Genomic DNA, 21,441 nt, shown 5'->3' on the forward strand with positions numbered 1-21,441 from the left:
GACGTCTCTCTCATTACCCACTGCGGGAGCCGGAAGATGGCTCCCGCAGTGGGAGCTACAGCAGCCGATGAGAGTCTGACAGACTCTCATCAGCTGCTGAAACAAACACACAGTTGCCGGCTCCGGCGGCTGTGTGTTTGGCACTGTGTAGCGCTGACCGAACTCCGTCCGGTCAGCGCTACACGCGCGGTGCAGCTGTGTCACAGAGACACAGTCTGCACCGCGGTAATTCTGCATGGTCGCGGCCGCGGCGCCCTTCACTACGTGGCGCCTTACGCGGCCGCGTACCATGCGTAACCATAGAACCGGCCCTGCTTATATATCTATCTATCTGTCTATCTCATATTTATCTATCTCATATCTAATATATCTATCTATCTATCTATCTCATATCTAATCTATCTATCTCATATCTGTCTATCTCATATCTAATATATCTATCTCATATCTATCTTTCTATGTATCATCTATCTATCTCATATTTATCTATCTCATATCTAATCTATCTATCTCATATTTCTCTGTCTATCTCTTATCTATCTATCTATCTATCTATCTATCTATCTGTCTATCTATCTCATCTCTATCTATCTATCTATCTATCTATCTATCTCTCATATCTATGTATCTATCTATCTCATATCTATATATCTATCTATTTATCTATCTATCTCATATCTAACTATCTATTTATCTATCTATCTCATATATATCTATAATTATATCTATAGATCTCATATCTATCTATCTATCTCTCTATCTATCTATCTCATATCTATGTATCTATCTATCTCATATCTATCTATCTCATATATATCTATCATTCTATCTATCTCATATCTTTACATCTATCTATCTCATATCTATCTCTATCTGTCGCATATCTATCTATCTGTCTCATACAGTATATACATATTTAGCTAATATCTATCTTATATTTATCTATCTCATATCTATCAATCAATATCTATCTATATCATATGTATCTGTCTATATAATATGTATGTATTTATCTATCTACAGTATATCATATCTATTTATATCATATCTATCTCATATATATATATATATTATATTTATCTATCTATCTTATATCTATCTCATATATGTCTGTCTATCTCCTATCTATTTCATATCTATCAATCCATATCTATCTCATATCTATCTATCTATCTATCTATCTGTTATATCTATCTCATATCTATCTATATATCTAATTATCTATCTATCTATATCATATCTATCTAATATCTATCTATCTCACATCTATCTATCTATCTCATATCTATCTATCTATCTCATATCTATCTATATATCTATCTATCTCACATCTATCTATCTATCTAATATCTATGGGTGTAGTAGGTATTACCGCCCTAACCCCCCTCTAAGTGCCTAAACCTAACCCCACACGTTCCCGCAGCCTAAACCTAAGTCTCCCAAGGGGGTGCCTAACCCTAACCCCCCCTTTCCCCTAGCCTAAACCTAACCTTATACCTAACCTTCCCAGGGGGGTGCCACAGGGAGCCCTGACACCTAAAAAACACAGCTGTCCGCGCCCAGCTTACCTTCGTTCGGTATGCCGGGCGTCGGGCTCCCGGCATAGGTCTAATGACAGGCGTCGGGTTTTCAACGCCTGTCATTAGTACCTTGCCGGGATTTGACAGTCGGGGAGCTACATCCCATCTATCTCATATCTATCTCATATCTCTCTCTCTCATATCTATCTATCTATCTCATCTCTCTCTCTCTCATATATATCTATCTCTCTCTATCTATATCACAGGTTCTCAAACTCAGTCCTCAGGACCTCAAACAGTGCATGTTTTCCATGTCTCTGCACTGAATCAAGTGAAATAAATAGCTCCACCTGTGGGCCTTTTAAAATGTGTCATTGAGTAATGATTACACCTGTGCACCTGCTGGGTGACATGCAAAACGTGAACTGTGTGGGGGTCCTGAGCAGGGCCGAAACTAGGATATCTGTCACCCGGTGCAAGGCAGCAATTTTGCGCCCCCCTCCCTTCCCGTACCTGGATTTTGTCCTTGCTCCTCCATAAGGTAGTGCATTACTCAGACGTCCCTGGTTCCATGCTCGTTGCCATGGGGTTCCATGCTCGTTTCCAGGGGGGTTTATGCTCGTTGCCAGGGGGGTTTGAAGGGAGAAGATGCAGCTCTCAGCATCCTCTCCCTGCAGCGCCAGCGTTCCCGGCACTTCCGGGAACGCTGTGTGCATTGCGCTCTGCTAACAGACACTAGAGGTCCAGTAGGACCTCTAGCACCTGTCTCTTCCTTGGCGGCGGCCATTTTTTGATGGCCGTTTTCAGCAGAGTCCATACGGACGGCTAGTCCGCATGGAATCTGCTGAAAACGGCCATCCAAAAATGGCCGCCGCCAAGGAAGAGACAGACGCTAGAGGTCCAGTAAGGACCTCTAGCATTAGTCTCCTCTTCGGCGGCGCCCATTTTCAGATGGCAGAGTCTGCATTTTCACCCCCCCCGCAATTCCCTCCCGGTGCACGTGCACCTCTAGCCCCCCCTAGTTGCGGCCCTGGTCCTGAGGACCGAGTTTGAGAATCACTGATCTATATCATCTGTCTCTCTCTCTCTATCTCATATCTATCTATCTATCTCATATATATCTATCTATCTATCTATCTATCTATGCATCAATCTATCTATCTATCTCATATCTATCTATCTATCTCATATGTCTCTATCTATCTGTCTATCTATCTCATATCTCTCTATCTCTCTCTCTCTCTCTATCTATCTCTATATGTATATCTCATATGTATTAATCTCAGGGCCTGATTTAGCATTGCACAATGTTTTGGCAGTACTACAATGTGGCATATTGTAAACTGTGGGTACACAAGGGCACTTCTATTGGGGTCTAAAATTAACTAGGACACTTCTATGGGGCATAAAATGAATAACCCATGTGGAGAGAGGTGTCTTTCTAGAAGCATTGGGGTAGGGGGCCCTTCAAATGTTGCTATGGGTCCCACAAAACTCTGGCGGGATGCGGCCATAATCCCGACAGCTGGGATTCTGGTGTCCAGAATGCCGACGCCGGAATCCCGGCGAATCGACACTAGGGGGAGGCTTAGGTTTAGGCTGCTTACTTACCTGGAGGTATTGGGATTGTAACCTGGTTGGGATGCCGGTGTCGGAATTCCGAGCGCCGGCATCCTGTACCCATCTCACCCAGTAATTCAATCACGGGTGCAGGGTGTGCAGTGCCCATGAGTCTAGGAGGACCCCACACTGCACACCCTGCACCCAGGGACTACCGTGAGATGTGAGATACTGTAGATATGAGATAGAAACACATGATATATATATATATGAAATAGAAGAGGATTGAATGGGCACTCACCAGTCAGTAGAAAAAGCAGTTTAATTACTCAAAAATCACATAAAGCCAGTCAATTATGTGATTTGTGAGTAATTAAACTTGCTTTTTCTACTGACTGGTGAGTGCCCATTCAATCCTCTTCTATGCGTTGGTCCCCACATGTGTTTGAATGAACAGTGAGTGCATCCGTTTGAATTTATATATATGAAATAGATATATAGATAGATATGTGATAGATAGATAGATAGATAGATAGATAGATAGATAGATAGATAGATAGATAGATAGATACATATGAGATAGAGAGAGAGAGAGATAGATAGATACAGGGGTGGATTGGGAATTGAAAGTGGCCCTGGAAAAATCTGTGAAAGTGGCCCTCGGTGTGCGCGCCGAAAAAGTGGGTGTGGCCTCGTGAAAAGGGGTGCGACCTAATGCGAAACACCATGCTCGCAAGCCACTCCCCCTGTTTCAGTCATAGTCATACTGGGGGCATGCCTACCGCTCCAGGAGCTGATAGCCATGCCCACAGTCCCTCTCTCCAGTGACTAAGAACATCAAGCATGTGAATGAGTATTTTCTTACCTATATGATTTCTCTGCAACGGGGAATCTCTGAAGAATTTGATCCTCCCTGGACAGGCTTGAGTTGGTATTTGCTATTCATGCACGAGATCCCATGGTCTAGAAGCCATCTGTATGTGTCCCAATAAAACCAATGTTATTATCATGCAACAGAGGTTCAACCAGATAATAAATGTGGGTTTCCCATATCAAACAATTTTATATTAATAAAATATATTTGCTCCTTTGGTTCCATTTACATCAGAATATGGTTTCATTAGAATTGTAATCTTACTGAAGATTACTGTGCCCCAGTGTTTTCTTCTAATAGTATCAGCTTTAATACCATCCTATATGTGTGTCTCCAGCACCACCCCTCTCGTGTGTTTATTCAACACTATCACCCTGCGCCTCTCCAGTGCCACCCCCAATTCTCTCCGGCACCATCCACCCACAGTGCCATCCTCCTGTGTCTCCCGAGCGCCATCATCCTGCGTCTCCTCAGTGGCATCCTCCTGCCCTAGCACAGAATAGCCCTTCTTTCTCACACAAAGAATACCCTCCCTCCCCAGAGAGATCAAACCGCCTCGTCTCCTCAGGCAGATCATCATTTCCCCCGCCCTTAGTATAGCAGACCCCCCTCCCCCAGACAGATCATCTCCCCCACCCCTAGTATAGCAGACCCCCATCCCCAGACAGATCATCATCTCCCCCGCCCTTAGTATAGCAGACCCCCATCCCCAGACAGATCATCTCCCCAGCCCTTAGTATAGCAGAGCCCCCTCCCCCAGATAGATCATCTCCCCCGTCCTTAGTATAGCAGACCCCCCCTCCCCCAGACAGATCATCATCTCCCCCGCCCCTAATACAGCAGACCCCCCTCCCCCACAGACAGATCATCATCTCCACCCCTAGTATATCAGACCCCCCCCTCCTCCACAGACAGATTATCACCCCCTAGACTGCAGCCAAACCCGATTGTCTCCTCTCCACTCTGCCCCTTCCCCAGGCTGTGAAATGAAACTTAAACATGACATTTCACAGCCTGGGGAGGGGAGAGTGGAGAGGATGTGATCAGGCTGACAGACTGCTCTGACCGGCCCCCCATCCCCGCCGCAACTTACCCTCACCGCAGCCACGCTGTCACCCGCGGTCCCGCGCCACTTCACCTCACTCCTCCTTGTTGACGCCGACTATACGCTGGCCTCTCTTCTCGCGAGAGAGGCTCAGACGCGCAGCCAGGCAGTACTGATAGGCAGCCGGGCTCCTTGTGTAAAACACATAGGAGCCGGCTCAGTGACGCGAATTGGGGGGCGGGGCCTCAAATAACAAGCGGCCCCACAACCAATCGGCTCACCGGGATTTTCCCCGCAAAATGTAATGCTCAATCCGCCCCTGGATAGATAGATAGATAGATAGATAGATAGATAGATAGATATGAGATAGAGAGATAGATAGATATGAGATAGATACATATGAGATAGATAGATATAGATAGATAGATAGATAGATAGATATGAGATAGATAGATAGATAGATAGATAGATAGATAGATAGAAAGAAATATATGAGATAGAATGATAGATAAATAAGAGAAGAATGATAAATATGAGATAGATAGATAAATAGATAGGTAGATTAGAGATAGATAGATAGATAGATAGATAGATAGATAGATAGATAGATATGAGATAGATAGATAGATTTGAGAGAGAGAGAGAGAGATAGTTGTGTGGATCAGCCATGGGAATCAGATTCAGCAGAAGAATCGCCATGACTGTCAGAGCCAGTTCAGGGTAGACCTCATCCTCTATGGTTGCTCCACTAATGACCGGTCAATAACATGAAATAATAATAAATGGATTTTACTTGCAAACTTCCATCAGTAATTTATATTGCTCATTCTTGTCTTATGACTGCTACTTCATACTGCAAGATTGGTTTCACTGCACTGTGTACAATAAAGGTATTTCTGCATGCACACATTTACTGTAAGGAACCAGGGGTGTATATAGGGGTCCAAGCGCTCCTGGCAAAGTAAGGGACTCCCTCCCCCCCCATCCGTGTCACTCCAGGCCCCCCTTGTGTCACTCTATGTTCTCTCTGTGCCAGTCCAGGCCTCCTCTGTGACTCTACAGACTCCCCTTGCGTCACTCTAGGCCCACCCTGTTTCATTCCAGGTACCCCCTGGGTCATTCCAGGTTCTCTCTAGGCTCCCCCTGTGTCACTTCAGGCCTACTCTTTGTTTCTCCAGGCTCCCCATGTATCACTCCAGGTTAACCTTGTGTCTCCCCAAGTCCGCCCTGTGTCACTTCTGGCCCACCTAGTTAGCTAGTTGCTAGTTTAATGTTGTTTATTAAACAACATTTTCGGGCCTATCCTATAAAAACAGACGTTTACGGCATTTTATGTAATACTGATATTTATTACTAAGATAACGCGGAAATATCTGCTGTGGTCCCTATTCTATCAGTCACAAAAGCAGTCCCCATACTTGTCTATGGTGAGTGTGATAGAGGCATGTTTACTAAGATCTGAAAACAGGGGCGTTCCCCCGACACGGGCCCCCTCCTCTCTGTCCGGCGGCCGGCAGCGCACTGAGCTGTGTGCGGCCAGCGCCGGAGTTATAGACTCTGGGCCCTAGAGTGCGCCCAGAGTCTATACAGTATGCACAGGTCACTGGGAAAATGGCCGCTGCAGACATTTTTCAGTCGTTTTAACAGCGACTGACTCCCGCTCCAAAGTGGGACTCCGGAGAGTTAAGTAATACTATGGGTGCAGGGTGTGTAGTGCAGGGGCCCCCTGGACCCAGGGGCCCTGCACCCATTACAGATACGCCCCTCTCTGAAAAGCTTAGCTTCTTGTATCTACTACTGTTCTCATTTGTCCGGGGTGGTGGGGGATCCCCAAAGGGCTACACTGGCCCCAGCTGTGTCCTAATTCCCTGCCTATCGCTTCTTTTATTTAATTTCCAGTTTGTCATTTTAGAACAAAGACTGGAGTGTGATCGCACCCTGCCCACAACTAGTACATATATATGTCCCTTCCACGTGTCCCCTGCGATTGTGCCTTTACCCACTCTCCCCGCAACCACACTAGATATTTTTTCAGCTGAGAATTTGCGAAAATATACCAATAGAACAGTGGCCGGGACTTGTACAGAGAGGCCCATCAGAGCCCTCGCAGCTGCCCGTAACTGCAAAAACAGACGCAGCACCAGATGCAGATCATGCAAAACATTGACTTCTTGAGTCAACCTATGGTTACTCAGAATGGCCGCCGTAAAACACCGGAGACCTGTTCCTTGCGTACAGAATCGCAGGCGCAGGATGTGACGCCCCCGAAACAGTCGAGAAACGCCTGCATTTTCAGCCAATGTGAGCATAAATGAGCATTACTGTACCTGCAGCCTCAGGGCTGATCACAGGCCACTTTACTCAAGGAAACTGCGCTAGTCAAGCCGCGAATAACTGAATCTGCGGCTAGGACTCATTATCATGGTCTCTAGGTGCAAAATTTGCAGTGAAACAGCGGCCAACCAGCAATTATCTTTTACTTTTCTAGTGCGAGATAAACAATGAAAGCCCGTGTCTGATTGGCTACTATGAATTTTACAACTACTGGCCCAGACTACAGCCCTGATCTGTAAGAACAAGATTCCATTTATCGGGATGAGATACTGAAATGGCCATGATGGGGTGGAGGCAACGGGTACAGTACATTCCAAACAAGTTAGAACTATCGATTGAATTGGTCCAGTTTGATGGCTCAGGACTTGGTGATTCACTTCGTGATTTGTGGCAGGTTCCTTAGTGGCTCAATTGAAGTCAACCTGAAGTGGAATAAATTTGTCATACATTTTGTGATGTCCTGCTCCTGTCTTGAAGCAAATGCGTCTGACTTTACCATAAGTGCATGGATCTGTACATCACCATGGTGGCGCAAATGTTTTCCACTGATGTGAGGAGCGGGCTGAAGCTGGGTGGATTAGAGTGTTGAGTAAGGAATTGGTATGATATGCCAGCTGTCGGGATGCCTCCTGTCAGAATACAGACAGCGGCATCCCTATGGTTGGTATACCGACAGGGGTCGGGTAAGTATACATACCCTCCCGGCCCCACTCCCTAACCCTCCCCACCTCACACCCTAACCCTCCCAGTTAGTGCCTAAACCTAACCCCTCTTCATGCCTTAACCTAACCCCCCCCCCCACCCCTTATTGGTGCCTAACCCTAAACCTCCCCTCTAGGGGTACCTAACCCTGCTACGCTCCCTAAACCTAACCCTCTCCCCCGGCGGCTAACGCTAAGGGCACCCAGTGGCAAATGCAGGATTTCTAGAGGGGGGTTTCCAAATGCCTGATTTTAGAGTGAGTGTGGCCATTCCATGAAGAGGGTAGAATTAGCACTTAACCAGCTTTAATATGCATCATACAAAGTATATTGTGTGTCATAATTCCAGCATATACAGGACCAGCGATCGCAGTAAGCCATTAAATGCGGCAGTAGGGCCATCCTGCCTGAGCTGAATGGTTTTAATTTAGATGTGGGCACCATTCCAGAGCATTCGAGCAAGTCCGGGAGTCTGGGGGAGCAGCAGAAGAACCTAGCACTGCCCTCGACATATATGTACATATTGGGCTCTATAGCAGCACATCCCTAACAGTGAATGTTTTCCAGATCTCCTAGTTGGTACACAGGTGTATTTATTACTGGCTGATACATGTTAAAAGATCCACAGGTGGTGCTAATTATTTCAATTGTATTACTAAGAAGAACATACAGCACTAGTAAAATTCTAATATACTACTATTTCTATTGTGGTCATGGTGTGGGCTTGGGAGGGGGGTTTCCAGGCAGACGGAAACCCTCCCTGCGTTTGCCTATGGCACCCCAGACTTACCTCGTTCGGTATAGGCGGTCTTTCGATGCCTATCTTAAGTCCATTGTCAGGATTTCTCAGTCGGTATTGAGACTGGCGGCATCACGGCTGGCGGTCTCATAACTACACCCCGTTGAGTAACACCCTAATCCACCTACTTTTGTATAAATTAGGAGTGAGAGACATTTATTATAAAGGTAACGAAGGAGATATCAAAGATTATTTACATTGTGTATATATAGACTTTTTAGCCCCGATGTGACCCGCTGTCCCCATACACTAGTATGGGGACCTAAATTCATCAAACTCTGAAAATAATATATTTTTTTGGAGTTTGACTGCTGAAACTTACGCCAACTTCAGACCGCAGCTCCTTCCAATGGGAAGGATTCCTGGGTTGCGAAGAGGGGTCCATTTGTTTCCCTCCGCCCCATCTGGTTCCTTCCGCCGTAGGTCACGCATGCGCAGTAGCGCTGTTGAGTCTGCGGGAAGCAGCAGTGAAGGACATCGTGGAAACAGCTGATTTTCAGATCAGCTGTCTCCACATTGGAGCAATGAATGTTGAATTGCTGCGGTGACTTTGTATCCACCAAAGCTATTTGCAGCAAATTGGATACCTAATTATCAGGGTTGCCTGACCCCCCTGATAATTAGCATAAGGAATGGACCCCTAAGCCCTTTGCTATACATTTATACAAAAATACCCCAGATAGTTATTAGTAAAGACCCTTTTGAAGCTAACCTAATTGCCCGGTGGGGTACACATACTATATGGGGGTGGGGGATACAATTTATCAGAACCTAAACTCCCTGCTAATGATATACTGTACATGTTGCCCACTGTTATTGGGAATGGGAGCTGACCGTGAGGCAGAGTGGCTCATTTACTGAGTTATAAGCAAGGACTGCGATTAAAGGGCTATCATTAAAATTTACTGCCTTATTTACAAGGGCTTGCCAAGTCCTACTTAGCTGTCATTAAGATGCCATTAAAATAAATGAGAGATTAGTCGGAGCGCCGTTTAGCACCCTATTGTAGAGCCGGCCTCTTACAGATAATCTTCCAGCGGCAGCCGGGACCTTTTTCTTCAACAGCTCAAATTTAACACATTTGTAATAAAACTTCAAATGTTGCTTTTTCTGACATGCTGAAAGAAACTCGAGCTTCGTTTAGTATATATATATATATATATATATATATATATATATATATACTGTATATATTTTCTTCTTTGTTTAAACAAGCCTTTCAGGTACAGAGAGTTGCCATGTAAGATGCAACAAAGATATCTCTGACTAAGGCCCTCATTCAGAGCCACTCGCTAGCGGCAGTACGCTAGTTCCGAGCGATGTTCGCACATCTGCGCATGCGTACGGTTTTTAGTACGCATGCGCGAACCAGTCAGTGCGGCCGAAAATCGTTGGTACGCAATATAGCGAGGGCCTGCTATTTTGAGTGACAGAATGAGGCGTATGTGGGTGGTAACAGGGGAAGGTGCTTGAAAACGGGGAGTGGAGATCCGAACGCAGGCGTGCTTAAAGGTCAAAACGGGCGTTTTAAGGGAGTGCATATTTAATACAGCAGCGTCATTGACCACGTCACTTGGTTTTTTTAAACTCAGAACTGCTCGCAAAATAGTGGTTGAAAACACCAACCACAAGAATAGCGAGCAGTTCATACGCTGTACGATGTACTCGATTAATCTAATAAATAGCGGACATGACGTATGGTGCGTGCGGCCAGGGGGCGTTTTTATCAAAAAAACTAGTGTATGTTTTGCTCGCTCGTTCAGACTTAGAGGTGGGAACAGACTGCAATTTGCGAACGGATCATTTGAATAGCCACCCCTTGTTTTTGAACGAACGACCACAAATAGCGAACGGCTCTGAATCAGGCCCTAAGTTAGAATTCAGCAATATAGGAGATCAGACTTAAACATGAATAAACAACTACCAAACCAATACACAGACAGTGTAACCCCCTCGGATAGTGTCACCCATTGTAGCCCGCACCTCCCTAGTGACGGCACTGTACATAGACATAGTCCCATTTCAGAAATGATCAAATTATTTACAACTTATTATTACTACAGCAGCAGTGTCATTAAAATGAGGTTTATTTACTTAATCATAAATCACTGTGGGCAGGCTATAAGAAGAAGCATGATAACTACCATTTTCCCTTAACTTGTTTCCACAGACTGCTATTAATAATATATAAATAAAAGTATATATATATATCTGGAATTAAGAGCAAGAAAGAAGGGGCGCCACATAGTGCATGAAACTGTAAAACAGATTTTATTGCAGACAGCGGACATAAAACTTGTTCAATGAATATGCGTACCACAATCAGCGGTCAGATACCACCGCAAGTAATAAAAATGAAGAAGCCTGAATATCACCCGAACGTCTCCGGGGACTCCGTCGGCTATTCGACCAGTAACGGAAAGCAACGCCAAACCACGTCCCAACGCGTTTCGTCATCTACTTCGTCATGCCATATTATGCACAAGTAGCAAAGTGGTTTTTAGTGTAGATATATATGCTCAATAGAGGTTTATTGTTTTGTGTATTGTATATATTGACTAATGTGAGTTGTATTTGTAGATTATGTGTATTTTTAATTGTGAACAAATATCAGATTAAAAATTAATATATTAACAAATTAGTACAAATTTCCTATTTTGGAGCCATGACTGATGTATGTATGCATGTGACGTCTGCTATCTTGCAGTAGATTTCTTTATATTAGCGCAGTCTGATACAAATTGCATTCTTGGTTTTTTATGGGTGTTCACATATCCCATCACTTTAGACTTGCTGTTTTTAGTAACTGGTTGTTGCACATCTATTTGGTGAAATTTGGACTTCCAGATTAGCGCCGGGATCATTGGTTTGGTGTGTGGATCCTCCTAACCCTAGGCCAACTTTCCAGTGTGATTGGATTATACAGCCCACCAATAACCTCTGCAATCGGGCTGGACCAATTTGCAATAGCACCTCTCCTTGTGTATCAACACCTATTTCCCTATAGATTGTAAGCTTGCGAGCAGGGCCCTTTTACCCTTATGTATGTATGTATGTCTTTTACAACCCAGTATAATGTTAATCTTGATTCAAATTGTAAAGCGCAACGGAATTTGCTGCGCTATATAAGAAACTGTTAATAAATAAATGTGACATTGGAGGTTTTTACACTGACATGATCGTAGTGCTTAAGAGAGGGTATGGTCAACCTTAAGCTCTACGACCAGCTCCGATGGTTCCCGATGGTCTCGATTAATCCTTATATGCCCGGAGATGACGTGTATTGCGGATGAGAAGGGGGCGTGTTTTTAGTCTTACGGCCGCATCCTCCCCTCGCTCGTCCAGCTAACGATCCCATCTTAACGACGCAACTTGCGAGCGCTTCATTTGCATGTCCGGCCCCTTTTCCCTTACGACCGAGCTGCCGCAAGGAGCGACTCTGGATGAGGTCCATAGTCACACATGTTATTCTATGCATAAATTTTGTACAGTGCAGCCATTAGTTTTTAGAATGTTGCCCATAGCAACCAATCGGATTCTACTTAACATGTACCTAGCACCTGCTAGAAGATAATAGCTAGAATCTGATTGGTTGCTATGGGCAACATCTCCACTTCTAAAAACTCTCACTTTAGTAAATGAACCCCTTAGGGCCAGATGTACTAAGCTCTGAAAATTGATAAACTGGAGAGTGATAACCAACCAGCCAATCAGCTCCCAACTGTTATTCTTCAAACACAGCCTGTAACATGACAGTTGGGAGCTATCACCCACCAGATTATCACTTTTCAGAGTTTAGTACATCTCCCCGCACCTGTCACAATTCGTGGAGTTCCTCTCTCCTGCCTGGGGTGTCGCTCTCTGCTCTAGTGCTTCTAGCACACTCAGCTGCTGCAACAAACTTCTGAGATACAGGCCAGAGTGTGCTAGAAGCACCAGAGCAGAGAGCGATACCTCAGACAGGAAAGAGGAACTACACGGATTGTGACAGGTGCAGGGTGCTAGAATGAAGACTAGAAGCTGATGAGTTGTTTATGAACATCACAGCTGCGTACAAATGACGGCAATGTTTGCAAATTGCCAAAGTTATTATATATATATTGTACATATAGTATTGTTAACATAACTGCATTGTTTTAGATATACTATCTGCTCAATAATCCTATCCTCTTTTACATCTATAAAGGTCTTTTTTGTCCATAATTTAATTGATATGAATTTAGGGCCTGATTCAGCTTGATTCGCAGTTGCTAATACGCACATAATCCGCCGATTGTTGCGTTCTGCGCATGGGCACGCATTGCAATGCGTGTGCGTGAACCGGCCACTGCAATCACAGAGGCTACGCAGACTCATCGCAGAGTGATTGAAAGGAAGTGCCTTTTGTGGGTGGTGATGGGGGAGGGTCGGCGGAACGCAGGCGTGCCAGTGTGTTCGCACACTGTTTCAGTGGTGTGCATCTACTGTGACAGCCTACGCAGCCTGAGGTCTCATAGCGTGTGTGGTTGTTAGCAATTTCTGAGTGTGGACAGGGCTTGTGCAAGTGTGCGTATGGGTCCGATGTTACCGATTATTTCGCTATATTGCTAAAGTATACGGATGTGAGTAAGGGGAAGTGCGTGTCCTTCTGTTAGGCTGCAATAGCAATGCACGTAGCAGAATAGTGATACTTGGTTAATCAGGCCCTTAATCCATACACAGAAACTATTTTGTGCAGCAATACAGCGCTAGTAATGATTTCTTATCCTTTCCACAGATTGAGCGAGACACGGCGCCATGGGCGACTGGACCTTCCTAGGGGAATTCTTAGAGGAAGTACAGAAGCATTCCACGGTGGTGGGGAAAGTATGGCTGACCATCCTATTCATCTTCCGGATGCTGGTGCTAGGCACCGCAGCCGAATCCTCCTGGGGAGACGAACAATCGGACTTCATGTGCGACACCACCCAACCTGGTTGCGAGAACGTCTGCTACGATAAAGCGTTCCCCATCTCCCACATCCGATTTTGGGTTCTCCAGATCATCTTTGTCTCCACCCCATCTCTACTTTACATGGGACATGCCATGCACACCGTCCGGATAGAGGAAAAAAAGAAACTCAGGGAAGAGGAAATGAAGTCGAAACAGGATATGAGCGAAGACACCACATTCCATCAGCAGAAATACCCAGCCGTTAAACTAGAACTTCCATATAGGGATGAGGTGAGCGGGAAGATCAGGCTTCAGGGAAGTCTGTTGAACACCTACGTGTGCAGCATCCTCATCCGCACCGTCATGGAAGTAGCTTTTATCGTTGGACAATACATGCTCTACGGGATCTTTTTGGAAACCCTCTATATATGCAAAAGAAGTCCTTGCCCGCATCCTGTGAACTGCTACGTGTCACGGCCAACGGAGAAGAACGTTTTCATTGTATTTATGTTGGCGGTGGCTGCCCTCTCGCTTCTACTTAGTCTTGTTGAGCTGTACTATTTGTCATGGAAAAAACTAAAGCAAAGAATATCTAAGTCTTCGGCAAATAGCTCGAATGCGGTAAGGGTGGTTACAATAGAGCCGGAGGACCGGTCCCAGAGCTGCACCCCCCCTCCAGATTTTAACCAATGCTTAAGCAGTAACAAGAGTAAGTTCGGTAGCCCTTTCAATAACACCATGGCATCTCAGCAAAATACGGTCAATTTTGCCACCGAAATGGTCAAAAGTGAAGAGGACATTGACGGACAAGGACAATTCATCCACATAAACTATGCACAGAACGGTCCAGTGGGCAACCACTCTGCCTCCCACCATATGCCCAACGGGTATTGCCATAATGGTCGTCGCTTGAGCAAGACCAGCCGTGCTAGCAGCAAAACTCGCTCAGATGACCTGGCCGTGTGAACTACATGGTTTTTTTTTTTAGGAGGACTCTTTTCCAATCATTTCGTATTTATATGGCAATAATGACTATCGATTCCCGGGTGTTATAATGAGAATTAATTTTTTTTACTGTTATTTGTGCCTTAAAATGTGCCAAGAAAGCAATAAAGAACATTTTTCCTACGCATTTTACATACTTTACTTGAACACTTAGCCACTGCATACGGAAACAAATGTTGGTATTACTAAAGATGATCAAATCTCCGTTGTTTGGTTAAGAAGATGATTGGCAAAACCGGTTCTGCTTTTGGCAAATTAAGTAACAACTCTTTTATTATTGATTCAAAGAGAAATAGCCATTTAAAAAGTTCTTTTAAAAGTATATAGTTTGTGTATAGTGTAAATTTGTTTGACTTGTTTTTATATTTTTATAGAATTTATTCTAAAAGCTGAAACAAAATATTTTGTTTTGAGAAAAACTAAAAATATAAAATGTTTTTTTTTTTTTAAATCATTTTCTTTCTCAAGTTTTGTCTTTGGGACTGATTCAGAGGTGCATGTAGTGACGATGTCGCACGCAAGCGGACGATGTTTGCCATCTGCGCACGCTCCTGTGTTGCACTGCACATGAGTCCTGATAGTTACCGCTCTAGGGCGCAGATGAAAATTGCGCGCAGAGTGTTTTATTTTCAGTTACGTCTCTCTGGGAGGTAACAGAAGGGTAACCAGCCAGACGCAGGTGTGACGCAGGTATATCGTTGACAGCAACTGTGGCAACGCTGTTGCGCTGACATAGAAAGCCATGTCGAGATGCCCAAAATTGCACAAGTCAAAGGATGGTGAATTAGAATAGCGCTGCAGCCAGTGGGCGTCTCAGTAGAATGAGAATCGGTTGCGGCATTAGAATGAAGATGCAGACACTGTTGCGGAACCAGATGCAGCCGTGGTCGCAGCTGTGTGCATGTGTGAATCAGGCCCTTAGGGTGAAATTCAGGTCTCAGCGATGTGCCTCCAGATATCTGCGCACATTGGCGCTTATTATGGTGTGCGGTCTTTTGCTCATCTTCCTGTGCGCTGCGGCACTTCGGGGAGATTTGAATCACCACCCTTAGGGCTCTATTTACTACAATCCGCATTGGTAATGCAGATTGTAGTGTGATATTACCGACTGAATTCGCATTGCGAATTCAGGCAATATCACAGGGATTTACTACAAATCCCTTGCAGGGACAGAGCTTGCGATAAAGCTCTGTCCCTGCGAATCCCCTTCGGAGCCTTATCACGGTATTTTTGCAAAAAATACCGTGATTAAGTGCCCGCGCATGCGCCGACCGGTCGCCGCTGCTAACCCCCCTCCGGCACTAAGCCCCGCCGCTGGCACTAAGCCCCGCCCCCGCGATCGCGGACCCCCCGCGACCACCCCCTCCCCCCCGCGCGACCCTCCTCTCCCTTACTTACACTTACCTGCATGCTCCAGGCCTCCAGTGATGTTCTCCATTCCTCCGGTCAGGTGATCTCCCATACTGCATTGGGGCCCGATCACCTGATGACCGGGCCGCAGTGCACTGTGGGAGACCAGCTGACCGGAGGGGAGTCATCACCGGAGGCCCGATCACTGGTCCCTGGAGTCAGGTAAGTAATTTTTTTTTTTACAATTTTTTTTTTCTTTTTCTTTACAGTAATCAGCTTGCGGTCTGTTTAGACCACACAGCTGATTACAGGGACCGACTCCCAGCTCTGCTCTCCCCGTTAGAGCAGGGCTGGAGTCCGGTAACTGGGGGAGACCCTGGATAAGGCCTGGATAATAAATAGAGCCCTTAGGGGTTGGAGTAGAATTTTATGAATTGTACTCCAATTGCCCTATAGTAACTATAGGTGATACTAAAATAATGTGAAAAGGGTGTGAAAACACCCTATTTCACTTTATTTTAGTAAAAATAATGTTAATAAATAGAGCCCATAGACCTTATTTTTACTTCTGCCCTCTGAGGGTGAATTACCTGATGTTTCTCTTGCTGTGTCTGTGAGCAAAACAAATCAGGCTGGTAAAAATTTAAAAAATTCACAAGAATTTTTTTCCCTATCTTAATTGGCATCTGGATGTGCACCTGTGGTTAATCGCCCACCTGTGGTAAATCACCCACCTGTGAAGTTGCAGCTGATGATATTGTTCAAGCTCTAGAGTCTAGACAAGTGGTTCCCAAACGTTTTTGAATCACGGTGCCCTAGAGTATCAGCATTGTTTTCATGGCACCCTAAGTATAAGTTTGTTATTGAGAAATTCAATGTGCTTACCTGTCATCCTAAGGGTGCATACACATGGTCAGATTTTGTAGGACAATATAAACGATAACAATATCGTTTATCGTTATATCGTTAATATCGTACAGTTTTTGGCGCCTTTCAAACCCCATATGACGGCCGATGCGCTGGCATGGATGGTCGATAACGATAACGACCATCGCCTGTGCATGCAGTCCAACCTGATCGATATTGAGAAGGTTACTGTAGGGACCGGCCATCGTTGATAGCGGGTCGTTTAGTGGTTTGGGGGTTGGTGCTGTGCTGGATGTTCGATAACGATCATCCGTCACATGCAGTACAATCAGACAACAATATCTTTATCATTGTCTGATCTGAACGTGTGTATGCACCATTAGGGTCAGTTATGTGGTGGGGACAGGTTTGCGCTTCTGTTTGTCCACATATTTACATTCCATTGGCCATAAATAATTTGATTTGGTGCTGGACCACTAACCTGAGTCACCCCTGCAAGTATCCCGACGCACCCCAGGGTTCCACAGCGCACTGTTTGGCAACCACTGGTCTAGAGTCTAGACTAACGCCATACTGGCCTAATTTGTTATTGCATGTGGCTGGGATATACAGGAGGTGATTCCGATTGTGCATACCTCCCAAATGGACAATATTAATGAAAATGGACTGTCCAGTTGCTGGGCGGTATGTCCAACGTGCGCAGCGCAGCAATACAGGGCAGTATAAGGGGATTAGGGGTTTCAATAGCGCTTACTAGATGCCAATTTGATATATATGTACGCAATCTGCACGCAAAGCCAATGTTCACATAGATGAGCGATTTTTAGCAACTGCGCATTTGCAAATTTTTTTAAAAAAAACCCTAGAGCACATGTGTTACCCAGAGTGTACGCACAAAGGCGTCAGTTGCGATCGGGTCAGACGGTATCAGAAATGTGGCAGCAGAGTATTGGCTGTTCTGGGCGGTGACTGGAAGGTGGACTGAAGTGAAGGCAAAAGAATCCATCTCATGGGCGTGTTATGGTAGTGCGGTGAGCGTGTCAGTGACAGCGGATGCGTTCTCAGTTGCATTGCCGTAACCACAGACGCCATGGTCAGACTGAGAAACTGCAACTATCATAGGGCTGATGCAAGTGTCTATAGTGCAGGCAATGGTGGCGTCTAAATCGTTATTACAATGTGCACGGGCGCTAAATGTGGGCGTCTCAGTCCTCGACCGAACGGATATACACAAGGGAATGAGGCCCTGATTCAGAGCCGGACGCTCTGACAGAGCGCTCGCTCTGAATCAGGGCCGTCCCTCCTACTTTTTGGAGCGGCCTCCCGGCCGCTCGCATAGCTGTGGGTGACCACCCACAGCTATAGCGAGCGGCCAAAATGATGGTCACGATGGTCAAGACCATCGCGACCATCGGGCTTGCGACGAGACCCTTGTGGTAGGGTCTCGCTGCCGCAAGCCCTGGAGTGCTTTTGGCTCTATCAGAGCCAAAAGCACTCCCACTGACATCACTAGTGATGTCAGTGGGGCCGGCCCCATGGGAACGCCTCCGTCTGGGCAGCCACGCCCCCGGCACACCCACCAAAGGGGGTGTGCTGTCAATCACCATCGACAGCACGCCCCCTTTAGTGCGAGACCCATAACGATGGCTTGGCCGTTGTTATTCGGTTCTCGAGCATGCGCACTTGGGCAACATCGACCCGCTTGCAAGTGCTCAGCGCTCGCGAGCAGGTCTGAATCAGGCCCTGAGTTTGTAGCGGTATTAGTATAAACTAAGCTGCAGATAGTCCCCATTGGCAGATCCTATTTACCAAGCTGGTTACCCATATTCAGATGGTGCTCCTGAAAGAGAAAATTCCTTATGCTTTATATAAAGCGCTTTTATTTAATGTAGTTCTATTTAAATCATTTTTAGTTGTGTATAAAAAACCCTACAAGTTAAATATACCAGACACCACTGTAGCTAGCCAGGTTTAAAGAGAACGGTTTGTGTGAAAGAAGTGACAAAGGGCTGATGTGATACAACGCGATTCGTATAATGGCGCCCAGAAATATTTTAGCACCTTCAACTGTTGAACACACCAACCACACTCTCCAAGATACACATCCAGCTGGTGCCACACGGCCACAACCCAACAATACCTCCAGACGGTCATAGAAACTGCATCGAGGGCCTAATAATGTTTTGTTATATTTTCAGTTTTGGCTCAAGTACACTTTTAGTGTTCACTCTAGCTCCGGCGGCAAGCAGGGCACCGGAGCTAGAGAGGGCACGTTTGTGCGCGCACGCGACCGAGAAGGGGCGTGGCCATTGAAAAGGGGGTGTGTCTATAAGACGCGTCCCCTTTTCTTCACTCTTGGGGGCGTGCCCGGCACTTACGGACACGCCGGGCAGCCGCCAAGTGCTGCAGACAGGGAGAATAGCGCCCGGCATCTATTCGTCGGCGGTGACTGGGTCACCGCACATTTTTTCACCTGCGGGAAACTGCGACCCGCGAGTCAAGACGGCACCCGCAGGCTGTTAGGGCAGGGCGCTTTTTGCCCTCCTTCTGGAGGGCAGGGCGCTTTTTGCCTTCCAGAAGGAGGGCAGGGCGCCGCGACCCACTAAAACAGCCTAGCGGGAACGCTACACTTTCTTACTGAGCCCACAATAAATGAGGGACTCATAAGCCTGAGTTGGACTATTGTGCATGCTTCCTAACACACATCGTGTCTGAAACACAAATCGCTGTATGTACAACCAGAAATGCACACTGTATGTATTTTAGAATTGTGTATATTCCCATCTTTCCACATCTAACATTCTTAGACTCCAAAAACACTCAGATTGACCACCATGTAATACAGAGAACATCCCAGTGACCACCATATAATACATCATTAATGAACCCGCCTCAAAGATCATTAACTTCAGCATCATTAAAAGAGCTCCATTTACCATTATTAAACTACTTTAAACTCCATCAGTAACTAACACCCATATCATTAATTTTTTCACTTCACATTCATTAACCCCCTAATTGCCTTGCTCAGTCTCACCAAAAGAGCCCCTTGATCTTAATTACTTCCATTGAGATCATCTTCCCATTCACCCTCATAATCGAATGTAAATGTAACTAACCCCCTTACTCCCATCCCCCAGCATTACCCATCACTCCCAGAGGGTCACTTACCTATTGCTGATCTGCTTTCTCCCACATAATATGGCTACTGTGCAGGATGCAGGTCCCAACTCACCCAGGAAGTAAGAGGAGGGGCCATCAAAGAGGCGGTAGTGGCAAGGCCCTGGGGCGATAGGCTGGCGAGGTGCAATAAAGTTCTCTATCTAGCGACCACAGGCCAACTGCAGGCAGGCCACTGCTCACCCCTCGCCGCTGCTCACACTAATATAATTCCTACATGACACGTGTCACACAGGCAGCTCACGTGTGCTCACATAGTCATAGATGATCAGCCAGGTACCAGCCCAAAGCATTCAAACAGGGGTCTGGATCAAGTGGCACATGACCCCCAGTCCATAATGATCGCATTTTGCAATGCGATCAGGGCATGCAGTACCGCCCCTGATCACATTGCAAAATGCGATCCTATCTGCCGGATGTATTATCCGGGACATGTAGGGAGACGGGCTCCGAAAAGAGCCCGTCCCTGCGATGTCTCCGGAGGGCAGTCGGGGCTTTTGCGCATGCGCAGTCCTGCGGACTGCACATGAGCGGCTCCCATTGCCGGCGGAGGGATCTGGCAGATCCCTCCGCCGGCTGATATGCGGTAAGTCCCCATAGGCTACAGTGGCGTTAGCTGCTGGGGCCAATATCGGGAATGCTTGCATTCCCGATATTGATACATTTTGCAGCATCGCATCCCTCATAGAAATCTATGGGGGAGGCGGCTGCCGGCGGCAATGGAGGGATCGCAGCAAGTATCGGAGATACCTGCTGCGGTCCCTCCTTCATACATCTGGGGGATACTTAGTATTTGAGGTAAACCCCCGAAAACAGGTGTTTTCGGGGAATTTACCTCAAATTCCCTTTGATAAATGGGCCCCATATGAGTTGCCGGGGTATCTGCTCCTTCCAATGTTTCACGGACACATTAAATTCCTGGAGATGTGCCGTAGGAGAACATCACTGCAATATTTGGTAGACAATCGTTATCAATTTTCCTGCACTCTTCTATGGGGTAAAAGGCAATCTGCAAAGATACTATTCACAAAGTGTCTTCATCCCTTCATCCCACCCGATTTGGCAGCACACACTGATATGTGGTGGAGGGGACCGGCACATGGCTGGACTGGAGGGGGGGCCGTACAGTGACATATGAGGGGGAATAACACAGCTTTTTTTTTTTCCTTGCGGCCCACATACTCTTAGACCTTGAAAATTCGGCCCTCTTGGGTTTTTGAGTTTGATATGCCTGCACTAAAAAAAGCTTTAAGACAAGAGAAGCTTACTGAAATATTGTCTCTTCCAAGCCCATC

The 21,441-nt window shown here is 45.9% G+C and overlaps 1 protein-coding gene across 2 annotated transcripts in view; it reads left to right on the forward strand.

The window, feature by feature from the left end:
• The window catches only part of GJA5 (gap junction protein alpha 5), a 101,634-nt gene extending 86,758 nt beyond the window's left edge, over window positions 1-14,876 (forward strand). For both annotated transcript variants that reach the window (XM_088472576.1, XM_088472577.1), the window contains exon 2: window positions 13,590-14,876. In XM_088472576.1, the coding sequence (XP_088328702.1) occupies window positions 13,610-14,710 (1,101 nt within the window). In that variant the 5' untranslated portion in view covers window positions 13,590-13,609 and the 3' untranslated portion in view covers window positions 14,711-14,876. The remainder of the gene's footprint in view (window positions 1-13,589) is intronic.
• Window positions 14,877-21,441: the final 6,565 nt, after the last annotated feature.

Source organism: Taudactylus pleione, unplaced genomic scaffold (assembly GCF_031769625.1).
Source record: "Taudactylus pleione unplaced genomic scaffold, aTauple2 ptg000126l, whole genome shotgun sequence".
Classification (NCBI taxonomy): Eukaryota; Metazoa; Chordata; class Amphibia; order Anura; family Myobatrachidae; genus Taudactylus; species Taudactylus pleione.